Source organism: Dromaius novaehollandiae, chromosome 19 (genome assembly GCF_036370855.1).
Source record: "Dromaius novaehollandiae isolate bDroNov1 chromosome 19, bDroNov1.hap1, whole genome shotgun sequence".
Lineage (NCBI taxonomy): Eukaryota > Metazoa > Chordata > Aves > Casuariiformes > Dromaiidae > Dromaius > Dromaius novaehollandiae.
The window spans coordinates 5,762,539-5,783,721 of record NC_088116.1 but is presented as its reverse complement, the minus strand read 5'-3'; the positions used below and the strand labels follow the sequence as shown (position 1 = coordinate 5,783,721).

The following is a 21,183-nucleotide window of genomic DNA, read 5'->3' as shown; positions in this document are numbered from 1 at the left end:
TAAAAAAAAAAAAAAAAAAAAAAGGGGGGGGGGGAGAGCTGTGAATAAGAATCTGAAGAGCATTTTAAGATAGAGTTCTTGAATTTAGATATGAGAAAAAGCAGAAGGGACTAGGACTTATTTAGTCATGGAAGGAGCAGCCTTAAAGAATTCTCTGTGTGCATGCTGAAATGAGTAAAAATTAGTCACTGGCTTCTTCTTAACTGGAGTACAGTTACAGAAGAAAGGAATACAGAACTGAATTAAGGAGATGTAAATGTAGAACTAGTAAATGGGAGTGGTAGTTCATACATGTCAAACTTGCGCCATGTAGTTTGTCTTTTCCAAGACCATGACATATGTGCAATTGTGTAGTCAATTTAAAAAAAAATCCAACTGATAATTTAGCAGATAGCATGTGCAACTCTTCAAAGGAAAGATATCAAGATAATCTGAGCTCACTAATGACAAACTGGTTGTCGTTGTAGGTCAAAAGAGATTCTGTTGGCTTTTGTGCAGGTGACTGAGCAGATGATGGAGTGAGGAATGTTGTCTCATTTTGTGTGTTCATTTTGATTTGTGTTCTGTAGAAATGCCTGACTGGTGTCACGGTGGGACTTTGATATTATCACATCAGATAGATTGCGTTGTTTTGTGGAACTGGGATGCTTGCTCTGGAAGAAGGGGAAACTGCTCTTCTGTAGCTTTGTTTCTCTCTGAGAGCGGGATAATCAGTGAAGGATTGCAATCTTTTTCTTGCAGTAATCCATGCTGAAGAGGCTCCATTCATACAGATGAACCAAGGGTTGAGGCAGCACTTTAAACCCAGATAGTCGGTCGGCTAACTGCCCAGCAGGATGCCATCAACCAGCCGAGCGGGCAGCCTGAAGGACCCAGAAATTGCAGAGCTCTTCTTCAAAGAAGATCCAGAAAAGCTCTTCACAGATCTCCGAGAGATTGGCCATGGAAGCTTCGGAGCAGTTTATTTTGTAAGTAGCGTCATGGCTTGTGGATGTTAGCTGCGTTTCTTTTTATCCTTAGATTCTGGACATTGACTACTTGTACACAGTGAGGAAAAGAAACTAATGTGGATCTGTTTGTATGATCTTTGGGACAAAGATGCTTTTCTTGTGGTGTGTCTGTACAGTCTCAGTCCATTCACAGACTTGCAGTATCTGTAAGGTGTTTGCATGCAAACTGAAGAGAAAAACTGGGAACTTGGTCCTTGCCTGGTAGTCTTACGTGTGTGGTTATGTTGCAATTAGAGATTTATCTGCAAATTAAAACTCGTACTTCTACTCCATCCATTATGACTGGCAGTGCAGTTCTGTTAGTCTGTATGCCTCCTTATCAGCTCTTGTCCCTTGAGAGCAACTGAGTTCTCCTCCGTCTTGCATACCCCACGGGCTCCCTTTAAAGCCATTCTTTGTGTTTGGCCACCTGAATGTCGGTATTTTCGTTATCAGTTGTCCTGTCACATCCTTTCCTGCTGCAGGCAAGAATCCCAGTATTCGTCTGTATAAAGCTTCTTATTTGACGCAAGCTTCTGGACAGCAGAATTTTTCCCAGGCTGCGTGTATTGCTGGAGGTGGGATATTTCATGGTAACCTCATTTGCAGGTTGCTGTATGTTAACCTAAGAGCATATTGTGAGACCTTCATTAAAACCCGTTTTTCCTCAGAAAACCTTTTCTCATTTATAATTATGGGAGGTGTGGCCAAACCTGCCAATTTTCCTTCAGAAAGCCATTTGTGTCAGTATTTTATGAGATGCCTATTCATTGTTAATAATTGCAGCAGACCATGTTGGGAACCTTCCAGCACAAATTTAATGCAGCACAGATGAACTAATTAGGAAAAGCTTCTTAATTTTGTTCCCTGCTTAAAACTATGAGCTGCCACTGTCTGGGAACGGATCTGGGGGAGGAAAGTGTTTTCTAACGAAACAGTACTCACCTGTGGTCTTAATATAATTTATTCACTCTGGCGAAAGAGTGGATATAAAAAGAGAGAAATGATAAATCTCTCTTCCTGCTGTGTGAAAATATTACTGAAGTTTTTCAGGACTACTGTATCTTGTAACGGTATGCACGAGCCACAGGGGCATGCAAAACCAGCACACAGCTAGAGATAACCTGCACGTTGTACGCTAATGGCTTTAGCAAACATCGGCAAGAAGCTGCATTTGCACTATCTGTTGACTGTCTTAACTTTGTAATGTTTGTAAGGGCTGACTGCCCATTACCAGCTCCTTTTCCAAGGAGATAAGAAATAAGAGGTCGTTAATGGTCTAAAATGGTGGAAATTAATTCAGTGTAGGCTAGCATTCATTCACTAAAGAGCATGTCTACCTCTACTCAGTTCAGATTGTGCTGCTTTGGCAGAAAGTAAGTCTAATTTGGCACTTGCGAAAAGATGGAGTGTAAGCATGCATTACACTACTCCAGTCCATGGGGGAGGGGATAGTTTGGCTCAGTAAGGGGGTGCTTCCTACAAGGGAGATACATTGTTAGCTATTATAATTTCTGTGTTATGAAGCTTTAACCTATAAGTTAAATATATAGAATCTTCTCACTGCTACCAGTTCCAAGAGATCTAGAATGTGAAACTGTTTAACATGCTTTATATGTCAAGCACAAGCCAAAAAGATGAGGAAGGCAGCACCAAAGAGAAACTTAGTGTAAATGAAGTATGTACAAAGAAATAAATTAGAGGAGTGTATGTCTTGGATATTTTCTTCTTCCATAAAACTAGGGGGAAAAAATCTCTTTAAGTTTCTTTAACAAGATTTGAATTCAGCTAATGTAAACTATTTAACTTTCTCTAATCAATGTGGTATCAGATTATAGTTAATAACTGTTTAAAAGCATATTACCAAAGCTGATGGTGTGCTTCACCTTTTCTTTGCTCATGCAGCTCTTGTGTTACTGCTGAAGTTACTATAGTCACCTGATTTTGATCCTTTGTGTGGAGCTCTCAGAGGAAAGCAGGATATGTGCACATAAATGTCTGTCATTGAAAGGAAAAAAAAAAAAGGCCTGGTTTGGGTTATTTAAATTAGCTGGCCTTGTAACATCTTCATATCTTTTGTCTAGGAACTATTTTTCTTTAACTATTCAAGATCACAAGGAACCTGGGGAAAAAAAAAGCTAACTAAACTCAGTGATTTTAACATTCACGGCAGTCTTGGCCACGGTGGTTCTCTTTTTTTAGTCCAGTCATAGCAATGAGGAACTGTAGGTGTTATACAAACACAGTCAGTGATTGTTTGCTTGGGTTTTTTTTTTTTTTTTAATAAATAGCACCATCACCACCAGTCTGCTTTCATTGCATACAGCCCAGATCAAAAATGTTGATAATAAATATATGTGGGGATAATTAATGAATAAAAAAAATCTAGATAGTCTTGAAATATTCAATTTTTTTAAATGCAGTTTACTCTGTTAGTTGTACTTTTCTTTCTTTCCCTTTACTAGTGATCCCCGAGACAGGGGTGATAGGCTTATCATGTGTGATAACTGGCTAAGAATGTTCACTATTTTCTTCTTTTGTTTCCATCACTTAAAATATCCTGCATTGACAGAAAGTTTCTTTATTTCTTTTATAATTGACATGAACTCTGTTGGTTCACCTCATGGTTTTAGTTTCTTAGAAACTGCAAGTCTGGCACCTTGGAATCATTTTGGTATTATCCTTACCCTGGTCCGTGTTCTGCAATGTAATAATAGCTTTCATTTGACACAGGAAACCTACTATACTGAAATACTGCAGATGGAGCAGAAGAATAACCCCCCTCTCTTTTGTTACAGCTATGTTCCTTCTGCTCTACTATTCTGTTTGCCGGTTTTATTGTGGCTGCTGGCTGATTTGAATGTTTCAGAGCTTGCCTCTAATTAGTAAAGATCTAGGAGTTAGAATTATATGCTTCCTTTTTTTTGTCTTAAAAAACAAAAATAAAAACTCCAAATCTTTGTTATTAGCAAGAAGGTAGGAAATATTCTCTCAGACAAAAGGAAAACTAAAAATAGTATTGGTTCAAGCTTATCATGAGCAAACTTGTTGAAATAAGGACTGACAGGGATTCTGAGAATCTCTTTTTAATGAATGGCAGAATTAAAATATGACTGAAACATTTTTACAGAAGGTAGAGTCCTGGTACTTCAATAATCCATGTTCTGATAGACTGCATTTGATAGTACAGATATATTTAAATATCAGCATTTTCATCAGTCATCATGAATGCTATGATGCACACTATTTTGATTTATATCATTTGGCTTTGTGTCCAAGTTGATTATGCTTATCAGAGAGACTGGGAGGTTTTTTCCTTGTCCACCACCCAGTGCTACTGAAATTCCTAACAGAGGATTGGCTGGGAGGTTGTTTGGAACCATCATTTCTGCAAGGTGAAGTAATGCTGTGTCTCTTCCCGCAAGGGTGAATGAGCCATAGCTTTGGTGCTAAATTAAACAGAACTTCTTGTCTTCTCTTATCTTAGACTATTATTGTCTGAAGTCAGGAAGTCTGCCTTTGAAGTGTGAAAAACCATGTTCACTTATTGTGCTGTATAAACAACAATACTATTGGACAGCAAAAATAAAAGTTTGAACTGGAAACTAAGCTTTAGTCACTTAGATTGCTGCCATCTTTCGCTATATAATCTGTCTTGCTTTAACAATAGCTATTTCCCGGAGCACAGGGAAGAAAGTAGTGTCTGGAGCAGGTATCTCCTACCCATACTGTGATGTCTTTGTGTATGTTTGAAATGGAGTAAGGGCGTTGAGCCTTGCTTCTGCCTTGCCGGGAATGTACCTGGGCAGGGAAAGAAGTTGATTTAGATAAAATCCGTTCTACTTGAAACACAGATGCCTTTATAAGCTATGATTTTTTTAGTTTAAAAGTGACAGTATTTCGACTCCTGCGGAGACTTGCTAAATGCTGAAAACAGGGAAAATAGTCCTACTTTCTCGCAAACAAGAGGGTGATCTTCAGCTTTGGAAGGAAATTTCTAATAGATACGACAGTCACGCCACTTACAAGATGCTTTAGTTTATCCATTCTGGTTAGCTTTTGCAGAGAATTAAGGATTTTTCACTGCTTTCTCCACAGACATAAATCCTTGTGCATGTATGTGTTTGGTTCCCATCATATTTATGATCTGAATAAACTGATGCATCATGTTTTAATGTTACAGGCACGTGATGTGCGCACCAATGAAGTGGTGGCCATCAAGAAAATGTCATATAGTGGGAAGCAGTCCAATGAGGTATGTGGAGCATCTCGCGCATTAAATCTAGATTATTGCAAACACTTATTATATGGGATGATTTTAATTAGCCTGGGCTACACAGCAGGAGAGGTCTTTCCTATGGCAGTAAAGGTGAATGAGGGTACTGCGTAAACAAAACAAATCAGTTTCACTGTTCCCAGCAAATTTCTGCCTAGTCTGCTCTTGGAAAAGGTTGGTAGGATTCATTGCTTTCGGACATAAAAGGCTCTTCTATGGGATCACGTAAGTGTACAGAAAGCAATAAAATTAAAAATAACATATTTGTATTAGAGCTAAATTTAAAAAAAAATTGTCTTTTTGCCCTTAAACATTCCGTTCTAAATTATTTTTAAAATACTATTTTGCTTGTTAGTGATGATAGCAATGGATGTGATAGTGAAAGATTCAGAAGGAACTTTGTTTGTATAAAGGAGTAAGGCAGAATGCATCCTCCCCTGAAATGACTCTGCTGATGAGGAGCTAAAACAAAAGCAAAACAACAAAAGTGAGTGAATGAATATGAAAATCTGAACAGTAGCACAATTATGGAAGAACTGTCAGAGCTAGTGATTTAGGTAGGCTTTGAAGAGTCAGCTGTAAAAGTAAGCCTCTGAGATTTAAACATTAAATGTTTTCATGGCCACCCCAGTTGTGTGGTTTTTCCTAGGACACTTAGTAGAGATAATTGGTTTTATGCTTCAGATGTTTAAGTGCTAATATAGATTCTTGAAAAGCCCAACATGACTTCAAGTCGAACAGCTTGTTTGGTACTGTTTCGGGTAGTGACATGTACCAGGTGTGGAATCATTTTTTTAATAAAAGTACTGGAAGCATGTTGTTCAAGGCACTTACGGTTCCCTCCCTCCGTTCTCTGTATTCCACTCTTAGAAGCAGTCTTGCTCTGAGTTTGACTATCAGTTCTTGCTTTCTGTGCATACCTTTTGTGTATTGATCATCTGTACAACAAGGAGCTAAAGTGTTATTTCCTTTCTGTGTGCATGTGGTGGGGGATGGTAGTGTCTTCAGCAATCCTAAGTTCTAGCCTCATAGTTAAATTTGCTATGCATGTGTCTATTTTGTCACTGCAGTGGCTTGTTTAACCGTGTACTGATGAAAGAATAATTTGTACCTACTGCTTGTCCTACTGTTTTAATTACTATGAGCTATAAATACCCTATTCACATGAAACAAACTGTGCATGCTTCAGAAATAGCTTTTGTTTGTCTTCAGTGCATATGTGTCTTTATTTTGAAGAAAGTAATCAGACCAGGATTAAAACACTTTCTGTATTTATTTATTTTGTTCAGAAGTTTGCTACAGTTATGGTCTAGCCTGTGTAAATAACATTGGTTAAGGACATTCCAGTATCATTTATATTTACTTGGTTTCATAATAAGATTTTATCTTTGGGAACAATGATTCCTTACAATAATTACATATTTCATTCCAAAAATAAGTTAGGGACCTTTATAATACGTAGTGCTGTGCTCTTAGTGTGATCTTGGGGCTTTTCTTATGCAGGAAATCAAAAATATGTCTTGATAAACAAATGCAACCCTTTTCCCAATGTAGAAGAAATGCTTGTTTCAGTTAGAGTGGTGCTTTCTTGTTTTTGGTTTTATTGCTTAGTACCTCAAAGGCAACTGAGTAACTCCTATACTAAAGTGAGAGCGTCAGTGAGAGAGTTGATATCAGTATAACTCCGCTAATGCAACTCTCATAAAATTTCTTGTGTTCAGACATGCTTAGTCAGTAAGCTGCTTTCTCTGTGGGTACCACATGCCCAGGTTTCCCTTGTCTCTCTAACCCTAACATGTTTTATTGAGTAGATTTGAGGTTTGTACATATTTTCCAAAGCATTTGAGTATGTGACAACCTGTTTGTGAGTTGGAACTGCTTTCCATCTGCATATCCTAGCCACCCGTGTGTGTCTGAAGAAGTGTATGCTTACAGGACCTGGAAAACGGCTTTTGAACCTCTTAGTTTTGAGGGAGGTTTCTTGGCTTCTGATTAACTTCAGAACTGATACTCTTCCTTGAAAACATTTTCAGTGTCAACACTGACATGTTGACATCTGTGTACTTAAATGGTTTTGAGTACTACGTTTGTTCTCGAACATCTTTCTCAGCAGTTTTAGTTTTGCCATTGCACTTCTGAGCTTTTGTTTTTCTCACTGGAGGCTGTGCAGATGTGCAGCAGGAGATTTGGCGATTCCTTCAAGATGTAGTAGTGGAAGTGGTTAGCTCTACAGTGGAAAATGGCATTTTCTTGGCCTCTTTTGTACCTTAAAATTACACTGGCAGAAGTCCTTTTAGTATAAACCTGGTTTTTGTTTTATCTCTTTATTGTTTTACTCCTTCCAAACTACTCCCTTGTTCAGGAGGCAACTCAGTTTAAACTATTACTTGTAAAGACTAAACTAGCAGTGGAGAAATGTTATCAAAAACTTAGATGTTCAGCAGCTAACAAATGGAGCTCCATTTGATGCAATGGAGCCCCATCTGATGTAATGTAGTTACTTGTGACGATAGATCTTTACATCTTCCAGAGTAAGTGAGAGACAGCTGATCCTGCCAAAGGACACTTTTTGTCATCTGCATCTCTTTCAGGTTGGGATAGTGGGTTTGACAGCAGAAATGGTATCGCTTAGAAAGGGATTGCTTCTTTTTTGAGGACTTGCTCAGATATTGAGTGTTTACCATTGTATACTATCCATACATACAAATAAAAAATGCTACATTGATAAGAAATCTTTGCCATAGAGCTTGATCAATTGACTACTTATTTTGTCAATCGGTTGAGGAGTTGAGCAGTGAAAACCATGGTGTTGATGTAAATTTATTTTAATTTGGAATCTTAAGATGGTTTCTGCCTTTTAAAATAAATAAATGACATACTAACTTCAACAAGAAAAATAAGGTAACAGTTTTGTAAAGTCTTTCTATTTCTTTTCTTTTTTACAGAAATGGCAGGATATTATTAAGGAAGTCAAGTTCCTCCAAAGAATAAAGCACCCTAACAGTATAGAATACAAAGGCTGCTATTTGCGGGAGCATACAGCATGGGTAAGCATCTGCTGCGCTCTGCACTTCTCTTGCCTTGGTTAAGGGCACTTTAAATAAAATATCTCCAGCTGGCTCTCAAGAGGCACCTGAACATTTGCATTGCACAGACACAGATAAGTGTAGCTAAGGACTCTTACAGATGCTCAGCAAAACTGAGTGTAGTTTTTGGAAACGAGATTTGGGGAAATTTCCCCTTTCTTTTGCAGAGTGAGGTGATGGTATGTTGTTATTTCAGTGTATTTAGCTTGATGGACTGATTATTTAAAAACAAATATTAGCAGAGAAAAAGATTGTGGTCACTGTCCTTGCTCTAAGGAAGGGAGAGAGTTTCACTTGTAGTGCCTGGGAGACAAGTATGGCAGTTTTGTTAGATACTTGCAGGTCATGTAATGGCGTATTTGGTACGCCACTGAGTTTATTAATGGTGACTCAGTACTTGACAGGCTGACTGAATGTTTTCCAGAAGTGGTCAGTTGTATTTTAATGGAACAGATTAGAATCCCCTACTGATAAGTTTAATTAAGTAACTTTTGAATTGTTAGTTTTTTAACTATTTAACTAAATTCTTCTGTTGTGTATTGTTTACCTCTTTTGTCATTTAATTTGTTTATGTTTAGGTAACAAAAACAACTAGCTAGTTTTACTTCTGGCTGCTATATCGCAACAGACTTCATACACCCGATTTAAACAAAAAAGCAAACCCCAAAACTAAATTTGGTTCATTTGAGTTGGTTTGCATAAAATGTTTGTGTATGAATAGATGCATTTGGTTATGCAGGGGAAGAATCCTGTCAAACTAAAAATGTGATTTAGCACCTTTCATTGACAAAGTTGTTGTAACAGAGCATACTAAAGAAATCACATAGTTGAAATTATAGTTTAAATTGTAAGTACTGTTCATGCATCAGCTTCAGTAAATCTGTAGGACAGTTTTAATTTCTTTTTTTGAAATTTGACTGAACAAAATGTTAAGTAAATCCTTCAGTAGCCCTGTAATACTCTGATAAGCTTGCTGGATGCAATTTTAACATTCCTGCTAGGTACATGCATATAAAATAAAATATGTAATGCAATATGTAACTGGCTATGAATGAGCTGTTGCCTTCTTTAGAAGCTTTGTCACTTAGTATCTTACACAGGAAGGCTCTGTGAACTTCAGTGGGAGCTGTCCCTGTGTGAGGGGTCAGTATGACAGTGCCAGGATGGGGCTTTTATTATAAGTAATTGCATTGTTATGGCCGAGTTCTGTTGTTTTCCAGATAACTTCAGCTTACATCAAAAAAGGTGTGTCAATATGGTTAGACCAGCAAATCTTTTTACGGTAGGAACAGTTCATGCCAGCAAAAAAAAAGTGGTTTTGTTGATACAGCATATGCCAGTTATCTGAGCAGAGTAAACCATACCAGCCAAAGTGCTTTTCTGCTGTTATAACTAATCTGTGCTAGGATTTTTGCTTGTATTGAGTAGTTGAAAGAAAAGCACGTCATAGCTGACATTGTCATACTGGCAGAATTCTTTCGAAAGAGCACTGTTCACTCTAAATGCCATTTTATTGTTGTTTATATGTTTGTTTTGCTAAACAATAATTTGCTACTTCTAATGAATACAATGTATCCTGGAATTTTTTTTTCCTCCTTTCCTTCTTGTATAAGAGCTACATATCTAAACATACAGAGTTTATAAGAAGGCAGTCTGTTTTCATAAAATGTGAACTTGGGACTGAAGTCATGTCCCTTCCTTTTCCTCATTGCTGGACACAGGGCAGACTCGATCTAGGTAGCATTGTATGTACCAGTGGTAGTTTAACCTCTGTAGAAATCTGGAAAACATGCATTTACTAATAGTGATTTTCTAACAACTATTTTGATTTCTTCCCATACAGCTTGTTATGGAATATTGTTTAGGATCAGCGTCAGACTTACTAGAAGGTATGTCATGAACATTTATTTGATTGAAAGTCAGAAGCATAATACTGAAATAGGAGGCTACAGAATCACAGAATTGTCCTTGAATATATGGTTTTACTTGGAGGCAGAGCTCATGTATGAACAGTTGCACTAATTCAAAATCTCATACAGCTATAATATCTTTCTGTAGAATATCAGCTTTCCTAGGTGTGTGGATTACCTTTGTTTCATTTTATTTTAAAGCAAGTTGTCAGTCAGCTATTTGTTCTCTTTTGAGTTTGAGGTTCTCCTGTCATGACAGTTCAAGATTTATTTCTGAAAACCCTTGCTGTTGATCCTAATGCTTACTAACAACTGTAGTCCTGTTGACTAAAATAGTACTGCAGCAGTATTGGGGGTTTGTTTCATGAGGTCTTTTGTTAAATGGTCATTTTTCTATCAGGCTGCTTGAAGTGAACTTTCTTTGAAGATATTTGTGTGGCCAGTAAGTTGTTCATCTCCTTTCCTTGCCAAAAGCATTTTAGGACAAAAGGCTGAACTGCCTGGGAGTCACCTGTATTGCTACCATTTATTTATTCATGCGTGAATCATCATAAAGTTCTAGGGTTTGGGATTTAGCTACTTTAACGGAAAACTGAATATTGAATCTCAAACAGGTATTTGGGAAAATGATCACAGAACTGATGGGACTGTAGTTTAAAATAGCAAAGTAGTCTCTTTTTGATAGTAAATAGGTGCTGTATTACAGTTAGATTATATCTGATTAGAATGCATGCTCAGCTGTGAACTATTTTTAAGCTGTACGTTTGATTCTCATGCCGGACCTAGTAAAATCAAGGTTTAGTATTTTCTCTGTGTTTGCATTGTTAACAGTACTCACTGCATGTTTGCAAAATGCATTGTTTTCTTTAATACTGAATTTCAAATAAATTCTCTCCTTAAGTTCATAAAAAGCCATTGCAAGAAGTGGAAATAGCAGCAATTACCCATGGTGCTCTCCAGGGATTAGCATACTTGCATTCTCACAATATGATCCATAGGTAAGTGGTTATGGATTTGCTGTGTCACGCACTTGCAGGTAATTTACCTTGTTGATTGTATCCCCTTCATCCCAAGTTTAATGTTTGTAAGCAAATATTTTCTTGGAGTGTCCATATGTAATTTATAATAATAATGAAATACTAGCAAGCTCTGTATCTCCTTACGTAATATCTCTTACATCTGGTGTTCACAATTTCTGTGGAATTGCTTTGAATCTGCTAAGCTTTTCCCCGCTTGATACGGTGCGGTGCTGATTGTCCCTTGAAGCAGAGAATAGCAAGACAGGCTGAGTACACGGTTTACCTAAAATAGCTCGTAGCAACTCCAGTGCAAAGATTGCTTGGTAAAGGGGAAAAAGTGCCAATAGTCAAACAAACAAACAAAAGTTTTAGGTGAACATGTGTGGAGAAATACACAGTAAGTTTGAGATGCAGATGTTCCTGATATTTAAAGTACTTGCTGCATTTTAGTATGATGAATGATTTGGATGATTGCACTGTTAGAACTTCCTGTAAAAACATTTATAAAGGATGTAGTTGGTTCAGGTTTTGCTGGACTGTATTTGAAGCTCATTCAGGTGTACCATTAGAAGTAGCTGAAGTTTTAAGTTGATATTTAAGATGAACTAGATTCGAAGATCAAGGACCATGTTAACCTATTAACCCAAAGATTAAAGATTCCGTATTTGGAGAAAATGCAGGTATTTTGCAGCTTGAATATATGAATATTGGCATGTCTTATAGTCTGTCCCGTAGAAGGTTTTCTTTATTGGGGAGGAATAATACTAACACTTGTATTCTATAACCAGAGATATCAAGGCAGGAAACATCCTGCTGACAGAGCCAGGACAGGTGAAGCTTGCTGACTTTGGATCTGCTTCCATAGCATCTCCTGCCAATTCATTTGTGGGGACGCCATATTGGTAAGCTAAGTGTCTTACACACTTTTGGGTTTGAAGTAAAAGGATTGTTTACTGGGTACTTAACGTACTTGAGCTCTATTAGAAGAATTAGCTCTTTGATCCTACAGTAGTTGTAGTGATAAAATGTCCTTTGCAGGAAAAAAAAGAAAAGTAATTAGGTTCTGACTTCAAGAAATTGTGGTTCCATGTATTTACAGTTCACAAAAACTAATAAAAATATTTTGCTGTTCTACTTACTCTGACTTTAAGTGGTACAGAGGTGGGATTTAATTGTCTGTAATATACTTTAATCACTCCCCCCAGTGGTTTTAGCAATTCACGTGTTCTCACTGCATCTGGCTGCTGAAATAACTGGAGTGGTTTTTCTTTCATAGGAAAGGCCAGGTTCATTGAACAAAACCCTTTGCAGATCCCTTGTATGCTTTTGATCTCTTACACCTAATCTGTGGTGTTTACACAACTGCATGCTATAATTATTTCAGCAGAGTTGGCCAGCCAGCTAAATGATTGGAAATGTGGGAGGGCCAGAAGGTGGTAATGCTCATAAATTGAGAACTGGTCAAAGCACAGGAAAATATTGTGTAGCCTCTTTATAGGCTTGTACTAGTGCGGGTGCCCAGCTGTGTGGCATTTTAATGGTTATCCACATAAGAACTGGTCTTTGTTCCCAGTAACCTGTGTTCATGCTTGATGTCTTGGGGAATGATTTGTTTATGGTAGATGAAATTGGTGAAATTCCCTGAAATACTGAGGATGATAGTGTGTTCCAGTGCACAGAATTTTATGAGCGTCTATTTCCTATTTTAGGATGGCCCCAGAAGTAATTTTAGCCATGGATGAAGGGCAGTATGATGGCAAAGTAGATGTTTGGTCTCTTGGAATTACCTGTATTGAGTTAGGTAAGTTATTTTCTTTGAAAAATTATAAAATTGAGTTATTTAATACATAGAACTTACTCTACACTGTAATTCAGATGAATATCTATGCTTCCTTCTCTGTCTGTTTCCTTTGGGCCTTAAATTTTAGAGAAAAGAGCTAAATGTGCTCCCCAGAATTCAAGAGTGAGTCTCCAGTTTGATGTTAATTGAATCGGTGTTTTCATTACCCAAAGAAAAAGATTTGTACAAAGAAAATAGCCCAATTACATTGCTAAAGGTGTTCACGTTCTGTGAGAGAGGTAGTTACTTTTGAACTGAAAAACACTTGTTGAACAGCCTTAGAAACGAACTATGAAAACTACCAATGTGAAAATATATTTAGTGGTAAAATGGTGATATTGTTTGCATGAAAATTTAAGATATACTGAAGACTTCTACCCCAGTGAAGTTTGGGGTAAGTGGACATCTTCATAGCTATATTCAGTGTATGTTGTCACTTGTTACTACATTTGGCTGGAAAATCTCTTAAAAATTTGGAATGATCCAGTTTTTGAAGTGTTAGCCCCTAAATTAGGGGGTGGTTGGGGGGGTGAATGGGGGCGGGGGAATGACACTGCTATTAGAACAGACTCCTTAAAGCAAAACATAAGTTTAAAAGGGCTATGTTAATATGGCATTTTATTTAAATTTAATGTGTAATCTTTTCTTGAGACACAAATACACTCAGCAAAGCACAACACAATATACAGCAATACTTAGGTTTACTTTATAGTCAAGATCCAACTCTCTAGAATCAATTAGCTATAAGTTCTTCTTGGGATGGTGAGGTTTACTCCTGCTCGTTGTACCTGGGGCTGTCCTACCATCCTTGTCAGATCTTATTGCTCGTACTCTAAAACAACCTTGATGGAGGAGCAGTCTGACTGGGCAGAGCGAGCTCTCGGGAACGCACTAATCCATGTGAACTGCACAGTTTAGCTAAAAATGCTGTCTGGCATTCCAAACTGTCAACTTCATTTTCTTCCAGGACGTGAAATAGATTCTTTCTTCAGAGCAGCGATTTTTTTGTTGCCAATATAAAGCAAGTTTAAGGGGTGTGACTGTCATGACAGAATCCTGCTCCGAGTGGACTCGGGCGATTTGGCTGGATGCACTGCTCCAGGAATGCAGTTAGCTCATGGCGACCACACCCCCGGGCGCCTTGCTGCATGCTGCATTTTTGCAATATGAAGCGTTAGGCTTTGTGGATGGCTTTTAGCTTGGTGGGAGGTGAGACTGGGTCAAGACAGTAGAGCATTATAAGCTGGATCTATGCGGTTATCTAATTTGGGTTGGTTTGAATAAACATGGAAAGAAGGCAGAGAAATGAGATGTCTAATAATCTTCTCAGGCTATTACTTAGTCTTATAAATGGCCCTTGTTGAAGGCTCAGTTTCGGTGTTTTCTGAAGATTTTACGTTTTATTCAGGTGAGCTAAGAGAGCAAAGATAGGGAGAACAGTTATTTAAAATAGCTTAATGGATATTCGGTCCAGTCCCAAGTAGGCGCAAGTGGTTATCTAACAGATTAGAGAAGGTAAACTGCTACATTTCAGGAAAAGTTTAACTCCTCAATTTGCCATTTCTGAGGAATTTGTAGGGCTTAATCTGTTCCCTAATCTTGATGAGTTAACCATGATCTCTCATACTTGGATTACTGTAAAATATTTGATAGAAACAAGCCCGAGTTTGCATTTGTCACAGTGCTACTATTAGATTCCAAAATGAGAAGTGGAATGAAAGCCTGTTTTTTTTTTTTTTTTCCCCCTGTTTGTTTTTTTCAGGAAGGAAAGTTTTCTGTTGCATTTTCCCTGGTGTAAGAATGTCCTTACAGCTTGACCAGTTTCTCTGGAGTGTTTATAGTGAGGCTGCGCTTTATAGATTTACCCTATAAACATTCTGATGAAGCTTCAATTCTGTTGTTACAGTGAGATCATCTCCTTCCTCATTAAGCTTTCACGCTGTGTCAGTCTATAAGAGTAACACAAGCTTGAAAGAGAGAAGAGCCAAAGAGAATGCGACTCTCCAAATAGTATAAAGAGTTAGCCTGTTCCTGACTTCCTGCCTGTGTGCTTAGTCAGTTAGTGTGATTTGGTAGCTGTTGTAACCAGCTTTTGCCTCATCACTACTGTCTTACTAGAATTTAATATTTGTTAGTTTTTAAGCAACTGTAGTTTAAAAAAAAAAAAAAAGAAAGGAGAAAAAAAGGAGAGGACAAAAACCAAACCAAGAACACTTAGTGGCTAAGCACTGAGTATAGAACTTACTGTTAACTTACTCCTATTTTAGTACATTAAAATGAGTCAGAGAAGTAAACTATGATAAACCACGTAATTTAAAAGCTTGAGAGGACAAGGCATTTGATCTTCAAAGTGCTTTCATCTTCTGCAGTGGGGAAACCGATGGTATAGGACATATGCCAACATATCTATCTGATTGCAGGGTAGGGTTGGTTTGGGGCTCCATGTTCAGGCAAGAGTGATTCTGCTGATGTGATTTCTTTTTAAAGGGATGTAAATTTAAAAAAAAAAAGGAAAAGCATGAGACTATCTCCCTATATAAAAATTATTTTCTTTTGTGTGTAGCGGAAAGGAAGCCTCCTTTGTTTAATATGAACGCAATGAGTGCCTTATATCACATAGCGCAGAATGAATCCCCTACACTACAGTCTAATGAATGGTGAGTATTACTGAGGGAGGAATGTTGTAGGGAATGGCTATAAATGGAGTGCTTTGTCATGCTGAGTTCCCGAAATGGCTGGATTCCTATTGGGAAGATGTGAGCTGGAAGGTTCTTACTAGGTTCACTGTACATTGTATATACAACACTGACCAGTTACTAAATATGCATTTTAGACTCTAGAACCTAGTAGGAATAGGACCAAGTTCTTGAAAGAACGTAAGATGCTATAATAAGTTCAGTTCATGGGTCAGTAAACTTTTGAAGCTCAGAGACTATCCAAAAAAGTTTTTTTTAGTGTTTTTTAATCCCAAACCACACTGTCAATTCCTAAATCTTTTTTTTTGTTGGAGTATTGCTTGCAAGATGAAGACTCTGCTTGTGTGTAGCAAATTTTTGCTGCGTAAACTTCAGAAGCGTAAAGCATAGTAGTAACGCTTTGTGCCTCCAGCCTTGAAGACTGTCTTTAGAAACAGCAAATGCAGTAAACTAATGTAAAAATTTTCAAAAAATCCAAATTATGTTTTTCTGAGCCATTCTGCCATATTTTTAGAAATTTTTCTCTACTTCTGAAATATTCTGGTTAGGCTATTTCACACCCTGGTGCTTGAAGAAACACTTGACTCATTTTATGCATTTTTGTGACTAAAAAATGCAAGAATTTAATTTACTAAAAAAATGCAGTAGCAACACTCCAATTTGTATGGGGGAGAGGGGAAGATGGGGAGGGACAGAAATAAAACCTGTTCAACTGACCTGCTGCCGTGTTCAGGGTATAATCATGCCCTTCTGAAAACTTATGTTCAGAGAAAGAAAGGGCAAAATACAGAATTTTTGCTTACAGAGGGAGAGAGGGTTTTTCCTGAATAAATCATGGCCTTAAGTCTTACCTCTGACAGACTGCGCAATAGTGTGGAAGTTTTGTCTAAGGGGCCAAAAGTGTTTCAGGAATTGTGTGTTAATGCGGTTTGAAGATGAAACACACCTGCACAAAGAGGTCAGAGCAGGCTAGAAGCTCTGATTAAGCCTTGAGCAGTGTTCATGCAATATCGAATTTGACAGTGTTGATCCTAGCACTGAAATGTATGGGTGTCTGTGTCTTTATACAGAACTTTTTCTTTCCTCTTGAATTGCCCCATATTTTTACATTCTTAATAATCATTTTGTCTGGAAGCTGAGGTTAAAGGAATCCACCTACTAGTAGCTGTGGGCTTTGGTGTGCGTAGGGATGTCAGAGGCTGTTGTGTAAAGTGCTGGGTATGAGTGGTTTCTCCCTACTCTTTCTACTAGCAGCACACAGATGTGAATGTCTTGGTTCCTGACTGAGCTTTTAAAATTAAATTGGGGAGTTAATTCAGATGGATTCTTTTCCTGTTCTTGCCACAGGTCTGATTATTTTCGAAACTTCGTAGATTCTTGCCTCCAGAAAATTCCTCAAGACAGGCCTACATCAGAGGAGCTTCTGAAGGTTGGCTTGCTTGTCCTTTCTGTTCTCAACGTGGTTTTAAAAAAGGGATGTGCCCTGCAATTTTCTTCCTGTCTCACCTCCAATACTGGGTTGTGGTTAACAATGCTCTGCCTGTTATCCCTAACACTTCTGAGCTAAGAACTGACGGATGCTGTGGACTGTGATGTGCTGGCTGGCCCAGCTTTCCTTCCCCTTGGCAGCGTCTCGAGCAGTTAGCAGGTGGCTCACCGAGCCAGCCACGTTCTCAGCGTAAAAGAACATCCCAACAAGTGACACTGGGTGACCATCAGCTTGTAGAGAGTTTCAGTTTCTTAAGCTCAGTCTCTCCTTCCAGTGACTATAATTAATCCTGACAAAGCTGCCATGCATTAGTTAACAAATACCTTTCTTCACTTCCCTCTTTATTCTATGCTATATATACCCCTGCAGGCTTTTTATCCTCTCCCATCACCTGTGTGCTTTACACGTAGAACTGAAATCTGCTGTTCTAATAGTATCCCTGGGGGGAAGGGGAACAGAGAAAAGCAATTTTTCCTCCCCGCATTCCTTTTCTTGACATGAATAAGCCTCAGTCATTTGCAGATTTTCTTCTGCTTTATTTCTTAGCTTTTCTTTCTTCATTTGTGCTCCTGTGTGCTGCAGATAGTTGATTTTCTTTGCTCTAGTCTGGAAACAAAGCAAGTGTGTTAGATGGTTGCAAAAAGATGACATGTTCCTAAGTGAACGCAACTCACATGAAACTTAGGTGTTACAGCTTTATTTTAAGCGTGACTTTGGTGGATTTCCTTTGTGATATCAAGTGGCATTCAGAATTTTGTTAACTTGTCATTCTCTTTACAGTTCTTGTGACATTATTTTGGGAGATTTTGTGCTGGCCATGTTTCTGCTAAACAGTGATATTCCCAAATTTTGCACTACCAGCAGATGGATGCTATTCATGAAGGTTTAATCATCACATTTTTGCATGTTTTTAGGATTAAATGGTTGTGAGGACTTTTGCCTCTTAAAAAATTGTGTATTCAGAAAATAAATGCAATTATCCACTAAAGGTTTTGGTGTGGGTGTGTAGTCCTGCCATTTCAGAATTCTGCAGACTGGTTTTATTTTGAGCATTGCACTACAATTAAAGAGAACATTGATACAAATTAAATGTTTGTGAATATATTCACTTCATATCAATAGTCTCAAACAGCTGCATGTCACTTTACAGGGACAGGTAGGAAAACATGTTAGAAATGGCAGTACAGTCCTCCAAAGGAACAAAATGAAACTAGTAATGTTAATAATGGCTCACGCTTGCACAGCACATTTTGTCTGGAGACTGCAAAAACTGCTTCCAGCATATATAGGCAAGACTCATTTTACCTATTGGCAAAGTGTAGCTGCCTTTGCAATGAAACGCAGTGACTATCTCCAAAAAGGAGCATAATATAGGCTAATCATTCTGAGACCAGGAGCAAAGGTCCACAGCCCATTTTATGACTCAGAGCTGTATGCTGAATGTTTGATTTTTAGGCCTTCCTAAACTAGGAAAAGGTTTTTATAATGAGAGTTAGCTGATGAGGTACTAATATTTGGTTAGAGATGCTGAGCACTGAGAGGGGACTCTCCCCACACTGGGCCACAACTAGATAATTTCTCTAAATACTCCAACTCAAAGAAGCGTAGGTTTAATTGGAGCCCCTGTTTTCATAGTATTTGAAATACCATTTTTGGTTTTTTACATCTCCATTTTTAGTGGGTGTTTCCCATCAGAAAACAATCGTTCTGATAGCCATCTGGATCATGAAGTCTAAAAATGGTACCAAATAGACTGCGAAGATCTTTTCTTCCTATCCAGGAAAGAGGGCTAACAAATCCAACTAGAGTTCATAACTGTATCCTCCAAAGTATGTGCACTGGAGGTGTGAGATATCCCTCACCTATTTGTGTGTTCTACAGCACATGTTTGTTCTTCGGGAGCGGCCCGAAACAGTGTTAATAGACTTGATTCAGAGAACAAAGGATGCAGTGAGAGAACTGGACAATCTGCAGTATCGTAAAATGAAGAAGCTCCTCTTCCAGGAGGCGCACAATGGCCCCGCGGTCGAAGCACAGGAGGAGGAGGAGGTGAGAGAAACTTGTAATTTCATCGCCAAAGAATGATGCTGTCACTTAAATAACCATAACTCAGATCTTACTAAAATGAAGGGAGGCTGTTTACACACCTGACTGTAAGCTCTGTTCTTGTCTGTGCTTGGAATAAAGCTACCGCAAGGCACAAACAAGGACAAGCAGGGTAGATGCCTAGAGCTGGCAAGAAGTTGTGCCATGTGTCCATGCTCGAACAATTAGCTTCCAGTGGCATAAATCTTAGCTTTCTTTGTGTGTATAGAAGACTTTTTGCAGACTCTTGCAGCATCTGTAGTTAGCCCCTATTTTGGCCAGGTATACAAGCCCCCTGGCAGCCTTCTGGTTCATCTGGGCAATGTTTTCCTTCTGAGTCTAAGACCTAGAAAGTTGTACTTGATTTAAAAAAAAAGGGGAGGGGGCAAGTCCACTTGTGTGTTTTTTGTTATTTTTTCCCCCCCTTCTTCTTTTTGGGATAGTGTGCTGCAGTCGCCACATGGAAGTTGAGGCTTTCTGAGCTGCAGACATACAGTCCAGTTCTCTGATGTACAGAAGGGAGCTGTGCAAAGTGCAGGGTGCTGGCAGAACGCTTACTTAGGTGATGCTGGTGTCAGAGCAGTTCCTGATGACACACTGTTGCTGATTCACGATAGAGTTCAGCTTGTTAACAGGCTCGCTGTTGAAAAGAATCTGACATCAGCTGGTTCATCTTGACAAGGTTGATTCTTTCCAGCCCCAGCATCCCACGAAAGAAATGTTTCATAGCAATGGCTGGAGGGTGGGAGCTACTATGGCATGGCAGGTAGATGCCTATACGAAAGAGTAGAATGAACATACCATTTGGTAATGTCCATAGATACAACTGTGATGGATTTGTTACTTAAAAGTGTAATTCTTCTCCTAGGAACAAGACCATGGTGTTGGCAGGACAGGAACAGTGAATAGTGTTGGAAGTAATCAGTCCATTCCCAGTATGTCTATCAGTGCCAGTAGCCAAAGCAGTAGTGTTAACAGTCTTCCAGATGCCTCGGATGATAAGAGCGAGCTGGATATGATGGAGGGAGACCACACCGTGATGTCAAATAGCTCTGTCATTCATTTAAAGCCGGTGAGCATTGAGTTTTTTGGCTGGATAGCTTTACAGGTGTGAAACAGGAGTGGGTTTGGTTGACACAAATGGCTTTGTGCCTATGTACTTTGTCATTTATTTCTATTGATTTGGTAACAACTATTTTACTAATTGAATTGTTTCAAAACCAGTTTGCTTTGTCATGAGGGCTTGGAACAGCAAGTTTATTTAGTGGATGCCCTAGATGTACAGAGCACTGTTTCATGGGACAAAAAGTGTGAGAATTCCCACTTTTTACCTCCTTTTTAGTGGATTCTTAAATAGTAGACCCACAGCAGTGGGTAAAATCTGACCCAGCTTCCCAGCACTTGAGTTGAATATTTGATTAATGAAGAAAGGTGAGCAGAAAAAAATGCAGCACTTTGGGCATGACATGCTGTGAAACCACTTCCTTGCTTTACCTGCACGTGATGAAGGCTCAGCTGCAGCGTCTGTCTGAACCACGCTGCTCTTGCTATGGAGGGGTTATGATATGTTTTCTCAAACTAGTAATGTTTCCCTAGCTAATGATGGGGGGAGGTGAGGATGTTTTGTTCTTTGCCCAGATATGCAACAAAGAGGCAGGTATTTCCTCAGGGAGTTAATTAGTATATCATATCTAACTACTGATCACTCTGTGAATGACAAACTCAAAATAAGAATGTGGAATACACCGTGACAAATTTTAAAATTTGCTTTGAAGTATTTCTGCAGTGGGTGT

At 38.5% G+C, this 21,183-nt stretch overlaps 1 protein-coding gene across 2 annotated transcripts in view; it reads left to right on the top strand.

Moving 5' to 3' along the window:
- The window catches only part of TAOK1 (TAO kinase 1), a 74,249-nt gene that overhangs the window by 30,639 nt on the left and 22,427 nt on the right, over positions 1 to 21,183 (top strand). For both annotated transcript variants that reach the window (XM_064523231.1, XM_064523232.1), the window contains exons 2-12: positions 742 to 968; positions 5,173 to 5,244; positions 8,211 to 8,312; positions 10,195 to 10,240; positions 11,163 to 11,259; positions 12,069 to 12,182; positions 12,990 to 13,081; positions 15,684 to 15,777; positions 17,164 to 17,245; positions 19,187 to 19,354; positions 20,259 to 20,462. In XM_064523231.1, the coding sequence (XP_064379301.1) occupies positions 837 to 968; positions 5,173 to 5,244; positions 8,211 to 8,312; positions 10,195 to 10,240; positions 11,163 to 11,259; positions 12,069 to 12,182; positions 12,990 to 13,081; positions 15,684 to 15,777; positions 17,164 to 17,245; positions 19,187 to 19,354; positions 20,259 to 20,462 (1,203 nt within the window). In that variant the 5' untranslated portion in view covers positions 742 to 836. The remainder of the gene's footprint in view (positions 1 to 741; positions 969 to 5,172; positions 5,245 to 8,210; positions 8,313 to 10,194; positions 10,241 to 11,162; positions 11,260 to 12,068; positions 12,183 to 12,989; positions 13,082 to 15,683; positions 15,778 to 17,163; positions 17,246 to 19,186; positions 19,355 to 20,258; positions 20,463 to 21,183) is intronic.